This window comes from Colias croceus, chromosome Z, assembly GCF_905220415.1.
Source record: "Colias croceus chromosome Z, ilColCroc2.1".
NCBI classification, from domain to species: Eukaryota; Metazoa; Arthropoda; class Insecta; order Lepidoptera; family Pieridae; genus Colias; species Colias croceus.
This window is the reverse complement of record NC_059568.1, coordinates 7,136,958-7,161,447: the sequence shown is the minus strand read 5'-3', so window position 1 is coordinate 7,161,447 and position 24,490 is coordinate 7,136,958. Positions and strand designations below refer to the sequence as shown.

Below are 24,490 nucleotides of genomic sequence, written 5' to 3'. Positions count from 1 at the left end.
TTATTACTTCATTTTTTATAATAGCGCGCACCTGCATTTAATCATCATTATAAAGTAAGAAGGTACCTAGGTATTGACAAATCTAAAAATATCATGAAATTGAATAATTGTAACTTAGACTAAAAAAAGTAATTACGATAGAGCAAAAAAATCAAACGTTATACCATTTTTTCCATTTTACTTCTTTGAAATATATTAATAAAAGTGTACCCACATTACAGCAATATTCTTCCTAATATTTAATAAGTAAGATTATAGTACTTACATACTTAGATGTTAGCATACATTTTATTTTTATCATTGGATTACAAACAATTTTACCCGTTTAAACGAAATACGAAATAGATAGCATCACATTTTTAAAAAGTGAATGAAAATATTTAGTATTTTCTAAATCTAAAACAGTCACGAAATCGAGAAGGTAAAAAATTGATTATTTATTCGCTATTTCCTCATTGTTGTGTACTAATTGAACTGCTGTCGTTATTTGCGAAGACTCAAGAATGGATCGGAAAGACAACTTTAATTAAATTATTGCATTAACTCGGAAACAGATACTGTTCCTTTGATTTGGAATTCTCTTTAGATCCTTCGATACCGTAAATGACAATGCAATTAGTTTAATCGACTTCGAGTTTAAATAGTAGTTACGGACACGCTTTTTGCATTCTTGGAAACTGAAACTGGGACATTATTGGACATTTATTGTAATTAGAATATAAATATTAGGGTAAGTATGTTGAATTATATACGATAATAACTAGTGGTGGTGGGTAGATTTTAACGTTTTATGGTTACAGTGTACAAGCCTTAACTTTAATTTATCATACTAATGAAATAAGGTTCCCGTTTCATGTTTTTCATGTGAGTGATTTATAAATTAGGTCTGGGTTTCTGCATCGTCATGTTTGAGTATAATTCGTTGTTAAGACGTCTTTATTTGAGAAATAAAAAGACAGTAAATAAGTTTTCCATCCTTACCATTTATATGTAACAGGCATAAAAGTTCGGGAAGAGCTTGATTTTGCCTTGAATTATAATTTACATAATTAATGACATATGAACATAATCGTTTTATATAGTACTAGCTAACCGTCCGCGCTTTCGTCCGCTTTGTCTTAAACCCAATAAATTATATACTAAAACCTTCCTCTTGAATCACTCTATCTATTATAAAAACCGCATCCAAATCCGTTGCGTAGTTTTAAAGATTTAAACATACAAAGGGACATAGGGACAGAGAAAGCTACTTTGTTTTATACTATGTAGTGATAATAATAGCTCTTGCAAGTTCCACCCGGGCAGACCCGGGATATAAACGAAATAAAATAATTGAGCTTTCTACAAACAAAACATCTTTTCTTTTTGTAATATAAAGTGATTTATTTCACATTCATCAAATGCAAAAGATACATATGCTGTTTGAGTATGTAACAAGAAGAATAATGGAAATATGTACAAAACAGTTATTACGATTAATATACAGGCTCGCCCCACCGGCATGCCGAGTTAGGTGAGGTCTACGTACCTCGTTCCAAATTCCTCAGCCTTTTTAATATAAGCTCCTATGAAGTACGGCTTCGGTACGGATACTCCAATTTCGTTATATTGGGAATGTATCCGTAAGCGTTGTTTGGAGAACTTTTTGTTGTTAATGTTTTAATGTGATGTAGGTATAATAAAATACGAAGTTCAGTGTGTGTACTGTGTAATCTTCTTAATAATTATTATAAATTGGTACGTCAGGCCATACTGGAAGCTAATGTATTAGGTACGATGCATCAACGTTCAACTTATAATGAATTGTGCTACGTATCTATATCTCATGTTAAATAAGCTATGAGATGAAGGAAGAACGCAAATTACTCATGTCACTATTTTAAACATGTAAAAGCATTGACAAAAATGATTGATTGATTTGCACTCCTCAGAAATAAATCGTCATTTGATATTTCCCTCTTTTTAATTTCCTGCTGACAAATCATACCTAAATATTTACTTGGATATAGTAATAAAATTTGAACGGAAATTACAAAACTTCGTAAAAAGGCAAATTGTTTTCAATAAAAAACATTGATCAATCACATCCTCTACGGAACATTTTGTGAAAAATAAAATCCGGAAATTTGAACGTCGGTGAGTTTAATAGACAGCCAAATAAAAAAATGTCAAATGTATTGCTCTGATATTCAATATCGAGCCATGTGTGTAGAAAGGGAATAGCTAGAATATTTGCTTTATTTTCAGCGCATCGTGTATCAATTAACGAACTTTTTCGATGTACGTACTACGCATAGATAGCTCCTACGTGTAAAAATTAATAAACTTTTAAATTACTTTTAAAAGATGTGTTCCCATATATTTTCCGAAATAATTGGGAGAGTTAAACGAAAATAAAAAATAGTGGTGTTCGCTGAAGTTCTGGTCTGCCGACGCAGTCATTATCTTTTTTATTTCTCTTAATTAAGTTCTCTCTTAATTAAATTTAACCGTACGCCAGTGGAAATGTAAAATATACGTAACGACAAATCACTTAAGTACATCTCTTTAAAAACTTCAAACAAAAAATAAAACCTTAATACTTTTAAATCTAATAGTTAATTTCACATTTCCCTTAACTGATGATTTGATTTTGATTGGCTTACTGAAACTCAAACTGGAAGATCTCAGTTTAATTATATCTTATAGTTCAGGATACATCGCCCATTTTTGCAAGTGACTACTATCAAGCTAATTTTCCGTTTGTAGCTTTATTTTGATGAGACGCCCAATAATTTCGTGTACGAAAGTCTCGATTGTGGTAGCTAACAGAGATAACAAGGATAAAAATTTTTGATTTGATGGTTCTCAAATATTTATTACTAACTGAATTTTTTTTTGTTCAATCTCAAGATAATTACCTAAATTATTCGAAAAAATATTTGTCCTACAAATTCTATGGTTTGTTCAAAGAGTCCCCCTTTCCAAAGTGTATCGATAACGAGGTCATCATAAATGATTACTAACAAGCTGATTTTTTTGTTTTCACTTAGTTAATGTTTATATAATTCAACAGACATATTGTCCTACAAATTGCGTAATAAATATTTGAGAACCATCAAATCAAAAAATTTTATCCTTGTTATTTCTGTTAGCTACCACAATCGAGAGTTTCGTACACGAAATTATTCGGTGTCTCATCAAAATAAAGCTACAAACGGAAAATGAGCTGTTGGTGAAAAGAGTTTGTATAAACAAATGTGTATGTCAAATACCTATGTGTCATCTTATAATTTCTCTCTTCCGTCTTTACCCTTCGTACTACGCGCATCGTCTAATAAAGAATCTTAAGTTTATTTAACAATCTTTGCTTTTTCCTGCCCAAAACCCATCAGGTTATGGGCCCAGGACGTTATCTTTGCTCTGTATATAATTATTTTTGAGTTTTGGCAGAATAAAAGTAATTTTATAAATAAACTAAAACGCCCGTCCATACATGTAAAAATGGCGACATCGACATCGGTTTCGACTTTAGCTCCTGTGGAGAAGTTGAGCGGCATAGAAAACTACAGTAATTGGAAGTTCCAACTGAAAATGCTACTCATTCACGAGGACTTATGGGACGTCGTTTCGGAAGATAAAACTGAAGATGTCAAAGATGCGGCTTATATGAAGAGATCTCAGAAAGCTCTTGCTAAGATCTGTTTGTCAGTAAAGCCCTCGGTTTTTACGCATGTAAGGAACGCAGAGACGGCGCGGGATGCATGGATTAATTTGCAAAAGGCGTACGAAGACAAGGGGTTGTCAAGGAGACTGAGTTTGCTTCGTCTTTTGTTTGCAACAAAATTATGCGAATGTGAAAGCATGGAAGCTTACGTTGCGAAGATTAGCGACCTAAGTCAACAGCTGAACGATATTGGTTCACCTCTGGAAGACGATTTCGTTGCAGTTCTCTTACTGAGTGGCTTGTCTCAAGACTTTGATCCACTCATAATGGCACTTGAAAATTCTAATATCAAGTTGTCGAGTGAAGTGGTCAAAGCGAAACTCATGCAGGAGAAGCAACGACGTGATGAAAAAGGTGACACGAGTTCAACAGCTTTGGTGGCGGCACGTAAGAAAATCAAATGCTTTAAGTGCAAGAAGCTTGGTCACTTCTCGAGGAACTGTAAATCTGTGAAACCAGTTAAGGCGGAGAGCTCAACAAACCAGTTACTATTGACAGCATTATCAGCTTGTGTGCAGAATGATATATGGTTAATAGACTCTGGTGCGAGTAGTCATATGTGTCATGACAAGAATATACTAAATAACTTTGTTCCTGGTCATGTGTCTGAAGTCAAGGTGGCTAACGGTGAAAAATTATTTACTGCTGGTCGTGGTGATGTAAAAGTAAATTTGAAATTAGGCATCAAAACAATCAGTGAAGTTTATCATGTACCGAATTTAGCTACAAACTTGTTGTCAGTCAGTGCGTTAACTAGGAAGGGTTTTAGAGTTATTTTTAATGAAAAATGTTGTAATATATTCTATGGTAAAAAGCTAGCAGCTACAGCTGTACATAAAAATGGTGTTTATCAATTAGAAACTGCAGAATCTGTTAGAGAGCGTGATCTGTGTGTGGTAGGATGTGGTGGCTGTTCTATGTTTTCAGGGAATAGTGTAGAATCTGCGACTACCAAGGTAAATACAGAAGCTCAAGATTTAGTGCAGAAGAAAGCATCTGAGAGCTGTAAGAAAGAAACTGAGCTGAGTTTCCAGGCGGCTGCTAACTCTGTTACGCAGGAGACATGGCACAGGAGACTAGGACATCTCAATATGAGGAGTATGCATTTGTTAATGAAAGGTATGGCTAGTGGTATTACTTATGATAAATCACAGTTCAGTCAATGTGAAGCTTGTGTTAAGGGGAAGCTTAGCAAATTACCTTTTCCTAAGAAGGCACAAAGTAGGTCAAATGAACTGTTAGGTGTTGTACACAGTGATTTATGCGGGCCTATGCCAGTGAAATCTTTCGGTGGTGCTAGTTACTTCCTCACGTTTATTGATCATTGTAGTAGGAAAACATGGATTTATTTTCTGAAAAATAAGAGTGAAGTTTTCGATAACTTCAAACATTTCAAGGCAATGGTGGAGAACCAAACCAATAGAAAAATAAAATTGTTGAGGACGGATAATGGAGGCGAATATGTCAATTCTATATTCCAGGAATATTTGAAGGATAACGGCATCATTCACCAGACTACCATACCGCACTCGCCTCAGCAGAACGGTGTTGCTGAGCGGGCCAACAGGACAATCGTCGAGAAGGCTCGCAGCATGTTACGAGACGCAGGCTTAGATGGGCAGTTCTGGGCAGAAGCGGTCAATACCGCTGTTTATTTGAAGAACCGGTCCCCTACAAAAGCAGTCTACGGTAGCACGCCAGAGGAAAAATGGACTAATGAGAAGGTGAATCTTAGCCATTTACGTATATTTGGTTGTGTGGTTTATGCCTTGACACAGAATCGTAAGAAATTAGATTCAAAATGTAAACCTTACATTTTTGTAGGATATTGTGAAAATAGTAAGGGTTATAGATTGATTGATCCAGAGAATCTCAGCAAAATTATTAAATCAAGGGATGTTGCTTTCTTTGAAAACAAATTCTATACAAAAAACACTGAAAAATGTGAAAATGGTGATTTTTTCATGATGATAAATAATTTACAGACTGAGAATTTAAACTCAAATGATTCTCATGTTGAAGTGGCACAGTCTGAAAATTCACTATCACCAGAAAAAGGGGAAGAAAATGAGATTGTAACTAATCCCAGAAGACAGTGTATTTTTGAGTTAGATGACTCTGACAGCAGTAGTTCTGTTGATCCTTCCGATGTCACTTACATTCCAGGTGAATCGACACTTGAAGATGCGATGGATACATCGGAATATGACAGTGCGTGTACTGCAATGCTGACCTGCATTGGAGATGAACCAGAGACAGTTCAAGAAGCTCTAGGAGGGGCTGAAGCTGTTCACTGGAAGAAAGCAATGGCTGATGAGTATCAATCATTTATTAAAAATAAATGTTGGACATTAACTGATCCACCTAAAGATCAAAAACCGATTAAGTGCAAGTGGGTTTTTAAGAAAAAGAAAGATCTTGATGGAAATCTAAAGCAGTATAAAGCCAGATTGGTATAAAGTAAAAGGCTGTGAGCATAAAGTATATAAATTGCATAAAGCAATTTATGGCCTAAAGCAAGCTTCGAAGTCTTGGTATGAAAAGATAAACCATGTGTTGGTTACAAAACTTTGTTTCAGAAGACTGTCCTCAGAGCCCTGCGTGTATTTTAAATCAAATGGTGAAGAATTAGTCATCATTGGGTTGTATGTGGACGATATATTATTATTTTCAACCAGAAATTCACAAATGAAAGTTGAAATAAAGAAGAAACTCATGCAAGAATTCGAAATGAAGGATTTAGGGCCAGCCAGCCATATACTTGGTATGCGCATCACAAGAAACCAAGATAATATCTATCTTGATCAGTCTAGTTACATAAAGAATGTTTTAGACCGTTTTCATATGACTGACTGTAAGCCAGCTCAAACTCCAATGGAATCGGGATTGAAACTTGTAAAGGCTGATAAAAAGGAGGAGAATTTGGAATATAGAAATTTAATTGGTTGTTTAAATTATATTTCAGTTAGCTCCAGGCCAGACATCGCGCACGCGGTAAGCATGCTGAGCCAGTATAATGATTGTTATGATCAGCGTCATTGGAAGGCCGCGAAACGCGTACTACGGTATTTAAAGGGTACTGTAAACTACAAACTTGTTTTTAGTAGAAGTGGTCTAGACATCAATGGGTATATTGATGCTGACTGGGCTTCGTGTGAGGTCGATCGTAGGTCGTACACTGGGTTTGTGTTTCAAATTGGGAACTGTTCTGTATCGTGGGAAAGTAGAAAACAGCGAACAGTCGCTCTTTCTAGCACAGAAGCAGAATATATGGCTCTATCAGATTCTTGTAAAGAAGCGTTATTCATAAGAACTCTGTTGTATGAATTGTTAGGTAGGCATTGTTCTGTTACGATTTTTAATGATAACCAATCAGCACAAAAATTGTGTAAGAATCCTATGTATCATGCTCGTACGAAACATATAGATGTGCGGCATCATTTTATAAGAGAAGTTGTAAAAGATAATATTGTTAATTTGAATTATTTGTGTACTTCTGAAATGACTGCCGATATTTTAACAAAACCACTTACTAAAGAAAAGCATTATAAGTTTGTAACGTGTTTAGGTTTACAATAAATTTGTTAAATTCTTAAATTGTAAAAAACTAAACTTGTTTAATGTTGTACAATAATTAAGTACCTACACATTTGTTTAAGGGCCAGTGTTGGTGAAAAGAGTTTGTATAAACAAATGTGTATGTCAAATACCTATGTGTCATCTTATAATTTCTCTCTTCCGTCTTTACCCTTCGTACTACGCGCATCGTCTAATAAAGAATCTTAAGTTTATTTAACAATCTTTGCTTTTTCCTGCCCAAAACCCATCATGAGCTTGATAGTAGTCACTTGCAAAAATGGGCGATGTATCCTGAACTATTATTGTTTATTTGGAATCTCTTTTTACGTACAAAAGTACCTACTGCCATGGTAATCTTATAATATAAAAATGAATCCCAAAATGTGTTGGTAAACGCATAACTTGAGAACGGCTTAACCGATTTCGTTAATTCTTTTTTTATAATATTCCTTGAGAATCCACGGGCGAAGCCGGGGCGGTCCGCTAGTTTATAATAAAAATCAAACTCATATTTTAATTTCAAGAAGATAAATATATATTAAGTACTGTCACTGACCCTGTTTATTTTAATCCCGTAATGGACGACGGCAGATTCGTTTTAATTTTTACTTCGCGTATTCAAATACGAGCAACATAGAGATTAATTTACGTTTAAACTTATTTTATAATTATGATTTAAAATGTATGATGCATTTAACTGTTCAAATGTTTCAGATTATTTATCCTCAATTTTTATTCTTTGTAACATGTGAGATTAAGATGAAATTGAAGTCTACTTTTACGAAATCGGTGATTGGAATATCGTTGAAACAGGTAATTTGTTAAAAATCTACTTGACAATATTTGCTATTTTAAGATACCCTGCCTAATAGCGTGGTAGTATTATTAAAATTGAATTGATGTCATAGTGAGTGAGTATCAAAATGTTATATCCCTTTCACGTAAAGTGGGCTCAGCTGTGCATCTTTCAATATTCCTTGATATTGATTGTAGACGTTGCGCACATGACACAGTTCCCTCATAAGACGTATAATTATTATAAGTATTGGATTTGAATTCTTCGAAAAGAAATTGCTTCATAAAACAAACTTTAAAAATGCCATATGTTTCATATTACGCGATTATTTCAAATACAATGCAATATTCTGACACGTATTTGATTTAAGGAATAAAAGGCGTTTCCGTAGCTTCACTCATAAAGTTATCACTTTCATAATTAGTCATATCATAATTACTGCACTATAGTAGATTAATATTGATTAATATTTTAGGAGAAAGTCTGCTTTAAGTCAACTAGGATTCATTTAAAAATACTTAATAATTAATATTTTTGGGATTTTCTGTTTTAATCTTTCATCGTACCCTTGAGCACGGCGTCTTGCTGACTTAGTGACTTATAGCTTTGTATTTATTCCTCCCACCCATTGACCCAGAAAACTGAAGCACAGTGAACTTTTCTGCACATGACAAAGTTATTGTTTTACGAATAGAAACATCATTCTTAAAAAATATGACACATTTCATAGCTATTAGATTTTCTTTTATTTTTTTTTTGTTTCAATAATGATAGTCAGTTAAAATGGTATCAAATGTGTGTGCATGATAGAAATCAAACAGCCTTTAATTTTTGCGACGTCTACATTAGTATATTACCCTATTATTACTAAATTTATCATAAGTTCCAAGTTCCTGTGTAGCAAATACACATCATGTTTAAGTCCCGTCTCGCATGTAGGAGGAACAAAGATGTTTGTGTAGGTAGTTAGAAACATAAAGCTATGAGAATTCAAAGCCTTGCTTTCATTTGCATGAATTCATGTTACTTTGAGTATACATAAATGTATTTCCAGACCAACTAACACGTTAACGGATTGTGTTTTTATGAATATTCTTTACTTGAATGTTTTTAAACGAATTGGTTTAGGTAAGTCTAAGAGATATTAAGTTACATGCATAATAATACATAGGTATGTATATTGTATACATAGAATGTATAGTAATGAACCTTAAAAATTCTCTAATATTCTTAGTTTAATTTATTTTTAATAACAGTTTACAAAAATTATAAATTAAAAAATATTTTTAGACATTTTTTTATTAAAATACCTACATTATGAATCATGGATTGCCTTTGTTCAAACTTTAGTTAAATTATTTCTTTGAAAAATAATTTTCTCAGAGAACGTTTTCTTTAAGGGTAAATTTTTATTTTCACATTGCGCTAAGCTATTTTAACGATAATAATTTCTGAAATACCTAATATCAAAGAAAAGGCATAATTATGGTAATTGACATGAAGATTTTATAAGTATCTTAACATTACGTAGAATTGAGAGCACTCATGTGTACAAGTATGTAAAGAGAATTCTTGGTACTTTTAAGGTACGTGCAAATAAACTCTGCAAGTGAAAGAGCTTAAACTAGTCGTGTGTGTATTTTCTAGGAAATCAATCGAGTAAGCGTCCCGATCGCATATGAAACTGCGTCAACAAGTACTCTGTGCTCCCTCGCCCTCCGGTTGAGATGATGGGGAGTGTGGGAGGGACGGAGGGGCACGTGGGGTGTCGAGGGGTCGAGATTCAACTGGTGCAATGCGGCGTACCCCTTCGCTCATCCCACTGTCCCGGTTTGTTTTTGCTATTGTATCTGCGGCGCACAGTTGGCACGCTAAGCGTTGATTTTGTTACGTTTCTTTTGTACCAGTAGGTACCTTAAATGAGGGTTGGCTGGTCATTATTCCGCTTATTCCCTATTTGCCAGTAGCGACCGTTTATTGAGATTGACCGAGTTGATTACGTCGCTGCTTGTACGTTGAGACTCCTGAAATCTAATACGTAACCTCTGTAAAACTAATATATCTTCCAACTATGTTACAATTAATTTACCCTATTACCGCACTATCTCTTCTTTTTCCTATTATCTTTACTTTTTACTATACACTAACCTGTATACTTGTATGTTTCTATCTGCCTTCTTTTCTTAACAATTACCATGTCGGTACCTATTTATACTTTGCACTTCTAAGTATAATAATGCAATTTTACTTTATGCCTAGTCACTACACCACTTGTTTTCTAAATGTAGGTTGCTATTTTCATTAAGAATGTCGCTTCATGTGTAGCACTTACTATTTATTACTTTCACTAGGTAATAGGTATGTATAAGTAACATAGTTAAGATAAATGATAAACGTTCATAGAATAACTTAAATGAGATTCAAACAAACTGAATAAATTGTGAACGATAACATTCAATTGCATTATAATTTAAATTTTAAATTTTTATTTTGTAAATGTCTATTCAGAAGTAAGTTGAAGTACCTAATGATGAGATCTACTACATAGAATCATTTTTCACATTTCATGGTCCGAATAGTAAAAGATTGTAAAATGTTAACAACCTGAAGAATATTCTTGGATCACTCGTGAGTTACTTTCAATATCCCTCTTCACAGTCGACGTGTATTATGAAGAGCCGAAATGTATTTTAATAAAAGGTTGTAAGAAATTGAGTTTAAATAAAATTTTATCCTTTCGAGAAATTTTCACTTGAAAATCGAGGAAAATGATCGGTTGATCTGAAACCTGTATCTACAAAAAGGTCACCTATTGTGTGTGTAAATAGTTGAAAGATTGAATTATTTCATTAAAACTTGTGTCTGTTCATTAACTTCTTTAACGCTCAACAATCAATACAGAATAATACTTATTTTCGCTATACAAGTAGATATTAGTAGATTCAGTATGGGTTACACAAAGCACTGCGGACTTAATGCGGTAATGTTTTCATTCAATTCATGGCTGTATTTGAAATTTGGCACCTATTCAATACTTTTATAGATGTATAAAGTTTATCATATATAATCGTAAATCACAGTAAGTTTATATAACTGAACATTTTTCGCGTAAAATATTCCTATACACAGGATCGAAAAGATTTCGTTAAGTTTATAAACTAGAACTAGATAAACAACAAGGTCAACTGTTGTCATGTTTGTGCAACATTGTTAGGTGACAAGAGATATTCAAATACAGTTTCACTTTTTCCACAGCGACTGAAATAATTAATTAGCGTCCAATTAATGTTTCACTCTAAAACAAATAATTGCGTTAAAATGCCAGACTGGTTTATTTAACTACGTGACTACTTTTAGATTTATGATGTTGCTGTTGATAATTTATTAATTAAATATTTGATCAAAGTCAATTTGAAATTTAATAACATTACAGTATTACTTTTAATTTCAAACATTGATTGAAATAAATATTGGTTGTACGGTAAATTCATACGTTTAAAGCTGTTGATTGCTAAATTAAACAAATAAAAAAAAATATACACATCGATGTTTGCTTAAATGTAAAATAGTAATACTCTGAAAATGTTAACGGAGACTATGTATTCAACTTTCTTGATTACGTGAAAAATTAAACAGTTTCTAACAAAATATAATTATATTCGTAACTAAAGCAAGCTTCAAGCTTTACAGAACTTGGTTAAACTTATGATATAAGATATTGTATTAAAATAACAACATTGCGTTAATCCTTTCGATGAAGTTACTTAGTAGTCTGAACTTTATCTGCCATACAATTTATAACTATGATAAAGTTTGTAAGTGACTTTTTAATAAAAATTATTAAAAGCGATTGAAAGTTTATGATTGCGTAGTTTACAAATACTAATAATAGATTCTATAAATAAACCACAAATATCTAGTGTACAAAATACCAAACTGAAATAACAAAAGTATTTAATCCGGTGCAGTATTTTATTACACGATATAAAAGTAAATTGCAGGTGGTATTCAATAAACGTGTTAACATAAATGATTGGACGAAATATTTAATCGTGATATTCCTTTATTGAAAACGTGTGAAAAATTTTCCTGCGGCATAATTCACATGCCTGCCTTTGTTGAATAATTATATTGTTTTATAAATTGTAAATCGATACATAATTTTACACGTTTTTGTTATTGTAGTTTAATAATGATTATGGATTATAATCGGTTCAATATATTGGTATTCTTTACAATAAGAATCTGCCGTTCAGTTGACATCACCTATATTATAAGTAAAATAGCCATAATAAGAGCTTTCACAACGTACAATATATAACGCAAGTTTCTAATCTGCTATAAAAAGGAAAGATTTAATAGAAAAGCTATTCACCTTTGCTTTTGTATTTTGAAATACAAATGTTGGTTTAACTTTGTAACTGTTAAAGTAAACAACGTTAACGAAGTTCGCTCGTAGTACACAACTACGCCGCAACGTGTTAATTTTTTTAACAATGAACCAGCTCTGTTTATGAAATATGCTGAGAGAAATGATTTTATGCTAAAATTTGCTTCTGTGCTTAGCAAATCCTATTAAATATTTTTTTGGTTGTTCGCTATAATCTTATTACGTTTCTGCGGTATTATAACCATATAACAATTTTTGTAAGCGGTTTAGTTGATCTAAATCTCATTTTATATGGTGCAGATTGGATTTCGATTATATGATCAGTTCAATCGATAATTCAGTTTACGTAAGTTTTTCTTCTATATTATATATTGATTCAATTGTTGTCTGAATTGGAGCATGGTCAAGTATAAACTAATTACTTTTTATTTCAAAATAGTATGATAAGAGCGTTGTATATTTGACCGTAAACTGACGCAACACAACTGCGTTCACATTTCCATGCGAATTTGTCGAGACAACGAGCTACAAGGCGATTTAAAATTTAAATAGTAAAGGTGCAAACGAGCTGAATTAAATTATTTGTTATCCAACAAAACATGCTACACACGAAACATACCTGTTGATTTCAGAAGCAATTGTTCTATGTAAGCATTGTTGCCATCCGACACAAAAGTTCTTCCCATTTATACATATAGGTTATTGTAAACGAGATACGTTTGTCGATTGTTTGCAGAAATCGATTTAACATCAATTGTTAGAAGCCGGTGCGGGCGGTCTCACAATTCGACTCGTAAACGCCAAATTACATCCTATTGTTCTAATAATTAAAATCGGCTGCGGTTCGAAAATTTGATGGAACGTAATTTTCACACGTGCACTTCCTAATTCACGTAATAATTACAATTTCGCGAGATAATAGACTGTTATGCAGTTGTGTAATTGCGTGCCAAATTGAAATTATAAACACGTTGTGTTTGAACGGAACTAAGGGTTTACAGAAAATTAATCAACTCTATTCATTTTCTGTAAACTCCTGTTTGTCCTAGGTATTATTATTATAGGTATATTTATTTATTTAACACTTTATTGTGCAAGAAACAAAATATACATAAAGGTTACAAGAATAAGTTTACAAAAGCACAAAGGGCGGCCTTATCACTATGCAGTGATCTCTGCCAGGCAACCACGGGGAGAAAGGCAAAGAAGTGCAATATGTTGTACAACATATTGCGCTTTGCCTTTCTCATTCTTATAATAGGTAGGGTTAGGTTATACCTACCTACTCTATGGTAACTTTTAAACACATCACATTTAATTAATAATAAATCTAGAAATCAATCAAATTTATACTCTTCATTATTATTATTCACTTAGGGATATTTACACAAAATGTTTTGTTTCAATTAAATGTCAATATAAACTTAATTATTCAGTGTTTCACATTTCAAACTCGTCATAAGCAATAGTAAAATAATTGTTTAGAAATTGTCAGTATCAGATGCACAAAAGGATATGTAACTAGCCAGCATATTAAATATTACGGTGATCTACTTGTATACAAGAACATGCACGTCTACTCCAAGCACGATCGCTTCATTCAAAAACTACTTGCATAAAGCACCTTAAGCCGTTGGTAGAGTCTGTGAGCACGAATGTCGACCTAGCCGAATATCTAGAATATATACAATAAGGAACATCGCTTATAATAATATCTAGTTAATGCTTGCTTGGTTCCGTCGAGATATATATTCCGCAATGACAACACGTTCTCTTGGCTAAAAGTGAGCGAATACTTGTTAAAGATAAGGGTTAAATTTGCCTAATTTTTTATGAAAAAATAGAGAAATAAAGTGAATGTCGTTTTTATGCTGATGCGGGTCATATAAATATTTATCGAATATCTACAAATATGACGCAAAATCGACGATTTAATACTTTTTTTTAGTCTAGATTAGACTTAATAAAAGTGAATAATTTTCAGGCTAGCTTTAGTAGTCCGAAAAACTTCTTGCAAGTACTAGTACTACAGTATAGCATCAAGCATGTAACGTAAAACATTGAGCAGAAAGATTTTATTCACTTCCGTCAAATAACAGATTACAGAGGTATCAAAAAGTTAAATCTATACAAATAAAGAATTGTGCAACCCGAGAAAATGTTTAACCCGAAATTGAGTCCTTGAAGCTGAACACAAAATTGCGTCCTTTATTCTTCACTAACACAAAGGAGGGTGTAGCTCCCGCGAGCCCCCTTTACTCATACTCGCACTAACTAATCACAACTTGTGACCAAGTTTCATTTACTTTACTAGTCAAGAGACAAAGTTCTTTGACTATTGATCTTACATTGTCGTTTTATGTTAGTTAGCTTGTTAGGTAGTTAGGTACTTAGTTTACCGATATCATTAAATTATCAAAGGCTTATTAATGAATCACTGCGAAAGTAAATAAAATTATTATGATAAAAGCAATTCAACATGAATGAAAAAACTTAATATTCAGTTTCAAACACCAATGTTTCGAATGAATAGGTCTGCCTTTTGAAACGCGTCAGCGTAGTTTAATTAAAGGCAATGGTCCAAAAGAGGGGCCTTCATGTAAGCATCGTAGGGATTTGAAAGGATCAGAAAAAAGAGATGAGGCGCACGAACGGCACACGGTTTCAAATTTCTATACACGGATATTTGTTCTATTCTATTCGAGTTCTAATTGGAGATGGCAATTGCAATTATTGATCCTTGCTACGCAGTTCATTACGAAGGGATTTCTAGTAACTAAACAGAAATTGTAGTAAAAAGTATTTCTTTGGTGACAATATTTAGAATTATTTCATTGCTTTGCTAATCAAATACCCCATTCTATATTAGTCAATGTTTTGAAGTCACGTCAAAAACGTAGCCACTGGTTGATATAGGCGCTAGACTGCATGCTACAGGTTGCCTTCGTAAATTATTAACGGACCCAGAATAACTCTTGTAAACTGGGGACCCTCACACTCTCGCACTGAGCGCCTTTCCACCCCTTCGTTAAATACCTGATTTGCATGCATCTTTGTGAAGGATTTAAAAAGAGCCCTATTGAAGGTTCGATTGAAGTCTGCATAATATATTTTTAAGAACGATCGATGAACAACGGTATACAATCGAGATAATTTTTTACAAAATTAATAACTGACACTTATATTATTAAGATGCTAATAAAACTGCGAATTTTAATAAGTAATTTAGGTAGTCTAATGCAATTTGGATGTTTAATTGATTTTTGTATCGCAGGTTACACCGAGGAGCAGCCTTCCACGCAGTTCACCGCACAGCTTCCGACCGAGGTGAGCTCGGCTCCCCCCGGCCCATCTCAGCCGGCGCCTCAGCCTGTCTCCTATGCTCTTCTACATCTCTCAACCTCTGACTCATCAGAAACGCCCTTCCTCCAAGTGCATCTCCAATCTTCACCTGTCTCCCCTCCTCCGCCACCGGCGAGCGGCAAATCCACCTCGATGTGTTACACGAGCAACGGCACTCTACTGTCACTACCGCCTAAGAAGAAGGACATTTATCGTCCGTATTGCTTAGGGGATCGTGCATATCTACAGCGCCCGGAGGAAGATCTCAATGCAGCCCACGCGATCCTAGACTTGAGCCAGCACGCGGTATTTCTGACCACGCCGCCTCGCGCGGAGCCCTCACCCCCCGAACCGCCGCCTCCGCCTCCTGAACCCGAACCTACCCAAGAACAACCTACCGAACGCCCCAGGGAAACGGTCGCGTACACCTACGACGCATTCTTTGTCAGCGACGGTCGGTCCAAACGGCGCAATTATGCAAATGCACCTGTTGAAAGTGCCCAACAACCGACCGAAACCAAGTCAAAGTATACATGCAGCGAATGTGGGAAGCGCTACGCTACATCTTCTAATTTGTCACGACATAAACAAACTCATCGCAGCCTCGATTCAGTCGCCGCGAAGCGCTGCGGAGAGTGTGGTAAAGCATATGTGTCTATGCCTGCTTTAGCTATGCACGTGCTGACTCATCAACTGTCGCACGTCTGCGGCGTCTGCGGCAAGCTATTTTCCCGGCCGTGGTTACTGCAAGGCCACCTTCGTTCTCACACCGGCGAGAAGCCTTATGGTTGTGCGCACTGCGGGAAAGCATTCGCCGATCGCTCTAATTTACGCGCTCACATGCAAACGCATTCTTCTGATAAAAACTACGAATGTTCGCGCTGTCACAAAACTTTTGCATTAAAAAGCTACCTCAATAAACACCAAGAATCGGCTTGTGTTCGAGAGGATGATTCATCGTCGCCTGATGCCTCCGCCTCTGCGTCTGAATAGGGACCGTTACAATCGCCATTTTGGTTTACTCGATAACGTAAAGTATTAATATGAATTTAGTTCATTAAAGTAAAGTAAAATTATAAAATTATTATTATATTATATAAGAGGCCTCGCGGCCGATTAGACGCGTAAGCGTCTGTTGGTCCGCAGTGCCGCAATCGAGCAACGTTTCGCAAACAACGAATCACGTACGACCCCGTAGTGCCGCAAACGCGGCGATAGGCCGTAGCGACAGACGTCCTGTTAAAGATTAACATTAACGGTGTATTGTACATATTAACGTCGATAAATATACCCTTATATACATAGAAGTAACGAAATACGAATGAAATTAATATCTTTTGTAGGTGATTTTTACAACCGCAACGTAGGTTAGAGTATCACGGTGTAAGTTTAGTATGGGGATGCGAGAGCTGAGCGCGAAGTACGTCTGTGGACGGAGTGGGAGCGCCCGGGCGCGCCGCGTCGTCCGTCGGCGAGGAACTTGCCGAAACTTTCCGTCCGAAGCTCTGCAACGTCGCCGCGCCCGCCGCGTCGGCCGCCCGCCACAGTGCCTTAGCGGCGACCACGTGCCGCCCCGTCCCGCCCGTCCCTCCTTTCCCTGCCACTCCGGTCTCCGAACCTTTCCCCCGTCTTGGCCTTTAAGCATCCGCAACGCCACCGCGCCTCATTTTTCACGTGCTTAGCGACAAAATCCGAGTTTTAAATATTTTTTATTGTATTGAAATGTATTTATGAAAAGGTTATTTAGCATTCCTAAATTATTGGTCTTTATGATATAATTGTTACATATAAATATTTCTTTAATAAATGCTATGCGAAGCGAATGAAATAATCTCGAGTACAAATTCAAGGCTTATTTACAATAAATAAAAAGGGAGCGCTATTTGATTTGAAATGATGGGAATTTATATTTTGGACGAGTGGCGGGCGCATAACGCGACGTCGATAGGGGACGGGCAGCGTCGCATTACGCAGCGAGCATGCCTTCAGATTGAGAGTGTGTTATTAGGAAAAGTAAAGTGTAACAGGCAATAACATAATGTAGAATAAGGTAGCATTAAAGTAGGTTTAAGAGACGAGCACGAGGTGCTCGGTAAGAAATGGGTATTCGAAAAGCAATAATAATGTAGGCACTAAATAAGTCGCGCACCGCAGTCGGTAGACGCAGCAGACTTTCCTATTCTATTCTATTCCCGTAGCGATCCGTAGCTCTCGTAGACGGTGTGTAGCGCCGGCCTCTTGGTATATCTTATGTACGTTCCTGCGTTTTCAAGTGACCAATTTGCAAAAAAAGACTATTAGTAGTATGCACATAGATAAATCGAAGTAGGTTAGGTCGTAATAAGGGTTATCCATGGGGCCGTCGACTTACTTCCTGTCGTATAATAGTGTATAGGTAGTGCCTCGCGTGTCAATTTGTTCTTAATGAATTTCTTTAACCCTGTCAATTAAGAGATCTTCTCTGTAAAAGAATCTACTTGTGTCCTTCTTGTGAAACAAAATCAGTCAATTCCTTGTTTCGTTGAAATTTATTTGGAACAAAATTACTATGTTGATGAGACTTAAGTGGTCATTTTATAAATAAAAATTAAATAACCAGGTTTTCCCTACTCTTGTTGTAAAATCAAAATTATTACAAAGTGTTGATTTATTTATTATGGTTATTAATTTCCATTACATCACTGCTAGTGTTATGTTTTAGTTAACGTAGATGTAGTGTCTTTATAAAGGATTTTTTTTTTGGTAATTCTTAATTATTGTAAAACATGATTACATCTTTTCAGTCAAACTTAGATTATTAGGCTAAAAAATAACAAAGGTTGCGCGTAATAAGCAATATAATGTAAATCGATAAGCAATACTAGGGTAGCATTTAACGTAGTCATATATTATATTGTTTAATAATATATTTAGTAGTTTTCTAGTCGGTTTTGGTGCTTTGGAGTACAGTATTGAACGAATCTGACATCGAATTTTAACGTAAAAATGATTCAATTGTGATATTTTGTTTCAAAATTAATATTACAATGTGTTAAAGTAGTGCATAAGTTTCAATTTATTATCAGTTTTCTTTAATACCTATTAAATCTCTAATGCTACCTATTATGAAGAGACTATGTACTCCTATGCATTTTCCTTATATCGTAATATGATAGATATAGTAATTATATCGTTTTGTAGAATAGAGCAAGCATATGGCTTTCAAAAAAAAAAAAAAGAAAAAACAAAATCGAGAAAATATTTTGTTCAAATATTTATACTAACGTTATTGTAGTTGTAGCTATTTTACGAATAAGCAATGGTTTAAAATCTTACATTATGAAGGTAATATAATATATACAAAAACATATACCAATATTTAAATGTAAATATTTTCATATGTACCAAATTACCTTCTTTACAATTTTTGTAGTTGTAGGAGTCAAATATTTAGCATAAGTTACATATTTATGTAACAATTAAATTTTAGGTTTATATTAATTAAGCCACTTTGAGCATTTTGCTTAAAACGATTTGCACTTTACATTTTAAATATTGCGATAACAATAAAACGTTGAAAGGGAGGAAAGTCTCATTCAATTAACGTAGCAATGGAAAAGCTTATTTCGAAGAAAACATCGTACAATAACATTATTCTATAAAAAAGGCAACAATGGAGTAATATATTATTTAAATGCATTTAATGGTTTCCAGCTATCACTTGAATAGACAAGACGTTGAGTCGGAGAATTAACAGTTTTGATAAATTTTTAAACAACATCGAAGTATGTAATTTGGAATGATCAATTAGTTTGTAACACAGTACAATATATTACGAATATTTTGAATACGTATTATACTGAATGTTTTTACGTAAGCTTTATTTACAAAATTTTAAGTAGATATTTTTAGATCAAAATCGGGAACCGACTATAATTGTGAAAATATTTGATATTTACGAAATCTTAATTCCACTATGCGATTGTTGTTATTACTTTTAAACAATAATTTGCGCTATTGTTCAAAGTACCTTAACTAAAGCTGACTTACGACACCGAGAATCTGAATATATGCAAGAGCAAAAATAATATTTCTTTGGTATACTTATATTTGATGGTTGATATTGGTTAATTGGCGCCGACTGAACATTAAGTTTAATAAATTAGTGACTACCATAAGCAACGAATAAAACTATATAAATTAACTGTGAACCGTGATAAATGTTAAAAACAGTGTTCTGATATTGTTCTCGTTTATAAGATGAATAGTGATACTACTTATGTCCAAAAAAGCAATATGCAAGCAATAAGATCTAAAGTTATGAGTTAAAAAAAATGTATATTAATATTGGTATGTAACATTAAGCAATAATGTAACTAAACGAAAAGCAATATTATCTAGTGGTATTTTAGACTAGGAAAAGTGATACAAACACAAATACTTGTGCATGTAAACTTGTTGCTATAACTAGACTGCAACCAAGTGATACACGTAGATGTTTGTATGTAAATCGCAGAGCAATACTTTTCACTTTAAAATGGGTAGCATTTAAATAATTATATACAAATATATTACTTAATGCGTAGTCTAGCTTTGTAGTTGAGAAAGAGAACACCAATCAATATAAGTATAGATTTAAATATATTTATGTAACTTATACAACGTGTTGCTAATATACGGCTCCTTTTTTTAAGATCATTAACGATTTATCGCCAATTGCCATCTCTGTGAATTCATGCAAAAATATGTTACGAGTGAACTTACAATTTTGACGACTTACTTCTTTGAATTTTAAAGTATTATAAATAAGAATGATAATAAAACTGGCCTAAAATCGAATATATTGCTCGATGTAAGAAATTTTAATTCTAGAACGCTAATTTCCTAAACAATAAAACCTCGTGTATGTTTTAAGCGTAGGTATCACAGCGTTTATTTGAAGGAACCGAATACAAAATCAGTCTTTAATACCATTAATTATCTTGGCTCCACAAAAAAAAGGGATAAACCAATTAAGAGTTATATACAATTCTATGTTTTTTTTCAAAGTGTGCCTATGGAAACAGTATATATATTACATAAATTTGAGTATATAGTTTATCTAAGCAAGGAAATTACTGATAATCCATATTTCATCATTTTAATTCAGAAAAAGAATTTAGATGCTTTAATTAAAAGTGCCATTGATTAATAATTTAACATCGAAATAAAAGAATAGAGTTTTTGGAGAACTTACATTTTTATCTAATTCAAAAAAAACTGTTACTAATATTATGTTAAAAAAGAAGCTAATTATGTAGGTATACATATTAATTAATAATCATTCTATTTCACTTTATGAGCCATGATGCCAAAGTTTATTCGTAAATTAATAACATAAAACATTGCATACACTGAGTATACCTACTCAATACTCATATGTGATTAGTAACAGAATATGTAAAAAATATATTATTATGAATCTAACAAATAATAAGCACACTTTGAAAATAGAAAAAAAATGAAATTTTAAATTACATATTATTATCTATTAAAATTATTTGTACAAATAATATTCACAGTTTCTTCAGATAAACGCTTCTATGACACGTTTCATTTAATGTAATTGTATTTTTGCATAATTCGAGTAAACTGCATTCTTGAATTAATTAATAGCTGTATTTAATTGATCGATAACCAAGACCTTATATACCTATTCAGAATTTGTATTTTGTCTCCGATTGAAAAGGGTTGACGTCATAATACTAGAACAACAACAATAGCTAAAAGTTTTCACAAATAAAGCGAAAGTGTACCCTACATGCATACCTGCAGTATTAACAATGACATAGGTACATACAGCACGATAAAAGCTTTCGAACAACTGCCTGGCTTTAAAAAAGAAACTGAATAAAATGTTCTTGCTATCTAACTAACAAATTTTGCAAACGTTTGTTTTTATAGCGTTGGAATAGTATGTCGATTGTAATTGCATCGTTCAATAGCTGATGTGAATGATAGGTAAATCATGAACAATTTAATTTTTCAAATTACCCTGTATGTGCGGTAAAGGAATATTCCATTTTGTACAGTAATTATTGATAAGTAGCGATAGGTATTTAATGTATTGTGCATGTTCTACATAAAAATTTATTTATATTTTCGAGAAACACGTTATAAACAGACGTGTGCCTAAGTTTAAGACAAATTATAAATGATAATTATTATGAGAATTATGACATAATTCTTAGTTTTAAGGTCATTCGAAAGCAATAATGCGACAACGACAGCGACGTAATCGAAAATTTACAACGAATTCTTTTACTATTTAGGTTTCAGATCTCATTATTATAAATATTTTTATACATTTATTTGATGTTTTATTGCGTATATATAGTACTGGGTTTAATATAAAAAGGTCTAATATAACTTTAAGTTTTATTGTTTAGATTTTAGGTAAGGTTTCATACAAGGTGTTATTTTATGAAACATGTGCTTTTAAAACTAATATTACTGTAAAATTATACTATACTAGTCACAATAGACTTTAGGCACATTAGGTATTTAGTAACTATATTTTAATTACTTACAATATTTATACCATTAGATGTAGAATGTGATGTCATTAAAGTGATGAAACGAGTAGTAGATACGTGAAAGTGGTAGAGGTTTAGATGAAAAACGTTGAAACGCAGATAGAACGGGGAAGATTACTTGATAGTTGCCTTAGCACGTTTCGTAACGGGCGCTGTGAACAAAATGTAATGATTACGTTTCGAGACGACTCTCGTTCGTGTATTGTGAGTGTAATGGTGTGGACGTAATCTCGGCTTGTGAGATGTGTCACTTTATCACCACTATCATATTTTTTCAACGAATAATTTCCGACAATTACCTACAGTAAAAGTGAGAAGGTGAATAGACCCAGAAATGTTCATTCCATTACTTGTTAATTTAAAATCGTTCTAACAAAAACATAGTCATCAATCGTTTTCGTTGATGTTTATTGAAATGGCGCTGTTTTTGGTAGTTAAAGGTGTATATGAAATGAACTAACTAATGAACTTTCTCACGAGTCCTAATATAGTATACTTGTACCTTATCTATAACTCAACTTCCAACTGATCTGTACCCTATTTTCCTACAAAAGTATCCTAGATATTAGCCAAATTAAATCAATTGTAATCTTTTAGGCATAGCTCGTCAATTTTTTAAATTCAATTAATCCTTCCTATTAAGCAATTACTACTTACCAACAGTACCTAAAATTTAGTGAATAACATTGCATGTATTTATCTACATTAAAAATATTATAGCTTAATATATATTGTGAAATATTATTAGAGAATAAAAATCATTGTAACGGTTACATGATTTAAGGGTAATTTAGTACATTTTTAGTTAATTAAACAAATTCAAGAAGATGTAACCTACAGGCTACTACCGACTACTGGGCACATCGCGGAGATTTACTTAATTTATCATCATACCTACTTATCAAGTATCCAGAGCGTGCAATATAATGTTTCTTGATATCTAATCAGTCAAACAATTAAACATTTGTGTCACAGTGTTAATAATCCGAGTTTTTCTCGAAATTGTAAAGTAGTCGTGTAGTATCTTCAATATTTCGTTATAATTTCTAAGTGATCATTAAATTATTATGTAATTATCAGTTCTCAAAGCTTATTCGTTAAAAAGATCTTACGCATTTTACTCCACGTAAAATATAATATAAATACATAGGGTCCACTACGTTCTAGTTAGCTAACGTAGATACCATAGTTGTAATCGATTTATTTATTTTCATTTTGCAATTATTTTGGCAACTCTCCTCCTATTATCGAAGAATCAGATCTTTAACGAATAAACTTAAAATTGCACAAATAGATATACAAGAATCCGTATGTAAAATAATTTCGTGATCTGGACTAACACTAATCACATGAGTTCATTGATTTGTAATAGAAATATTCAGCATACGGTGAAAAATTGAAGTATATTATTTCAAGAAACCATAAGTGCTGGGCTTGCAAGTTGCAATGTGTATTTATTATTATCTTTACCTGCATTGTTTCTGTTTTATGTTGCATCAAATATTGTATTTGCTGTAACGGTGGGTTTGATTCGATTTATATTGTTTTATTCTTCTGTAATTAAAATTGTACTGTAAATAGTCTTTTATTTCAACCTTCTTCCTTTTGTTTTTACTCTTTTTATATCCTTTTGTTCCTAAATAATAATCAAGAATCCTTTACAACATAATATACCTACATAATAATTGAAAAATTTTTAATTCTCTCATAATTCCTACTTGTAAATTTAGTAAATACCTATTTGGCTCTTAAATAAATAACTATTTATTCACCCATACCTATATGACCAAGGATCACGACATGTTCGAAATTGGACCTCTTTCTAACCACACTCACCCGTGTTCCTGCACGAATCACGGGGGTAAAGCTGTGTTACATCAATAAATCTACACATAAGTAGATACTAACTTCGAAGATATGTATCATCGCCATATATGAAGGGGATACTAAAATACTTACGACAAGAGGACTATTATACTAACAAATTATTAAAATAGTGAAATATGCCATGTACAAAAACATGTGTATATTAATTCATAATAAGGAACAAATTAAATAGTAAATACTAAATCGACGATTACGTTACATAATGAGTAGATACCTACTTTCATTGACATTGGGAA

At 33.3% G+C, this 24,490-nt stretch overlaps 1 protein-coding gene across 2 annotated transcripts in view; it reads left to right on the top strand.

Annotated features, from left to right (window-relative positions):
• Positions 1–23,945, top strand: part of LOC123705057 (transcriptional repressor scratch 2-like) — a 38,197-nt gene extending 14,252 nt beyond the window's left edge. The window contains exons 2-3 of one of the 2 annotated variants that reach the window (XM_045653627.1): positions 9,729–9,911; positions 15,746–23,945. In XM_045653627.1, coding sequence (XP_045509583.1) covers positions 9,809–9,911; positions 15,746–16,806 — 1,164 coding nt within the window. In that variant the 5' untranslated portion in view covers positions 9,729–9,808 and the 3' untranslated portion in view covers positions 16,807–23,945. The remainder of the gene's footprint in view (positions 1–9,728; positions 9,912–15,745) is intronic. The other variant, XM_045653626.1, reaches the window with a different exon arrangement.
• Positions 23,946–24,490: the final 545 nt, after the last annotated feature.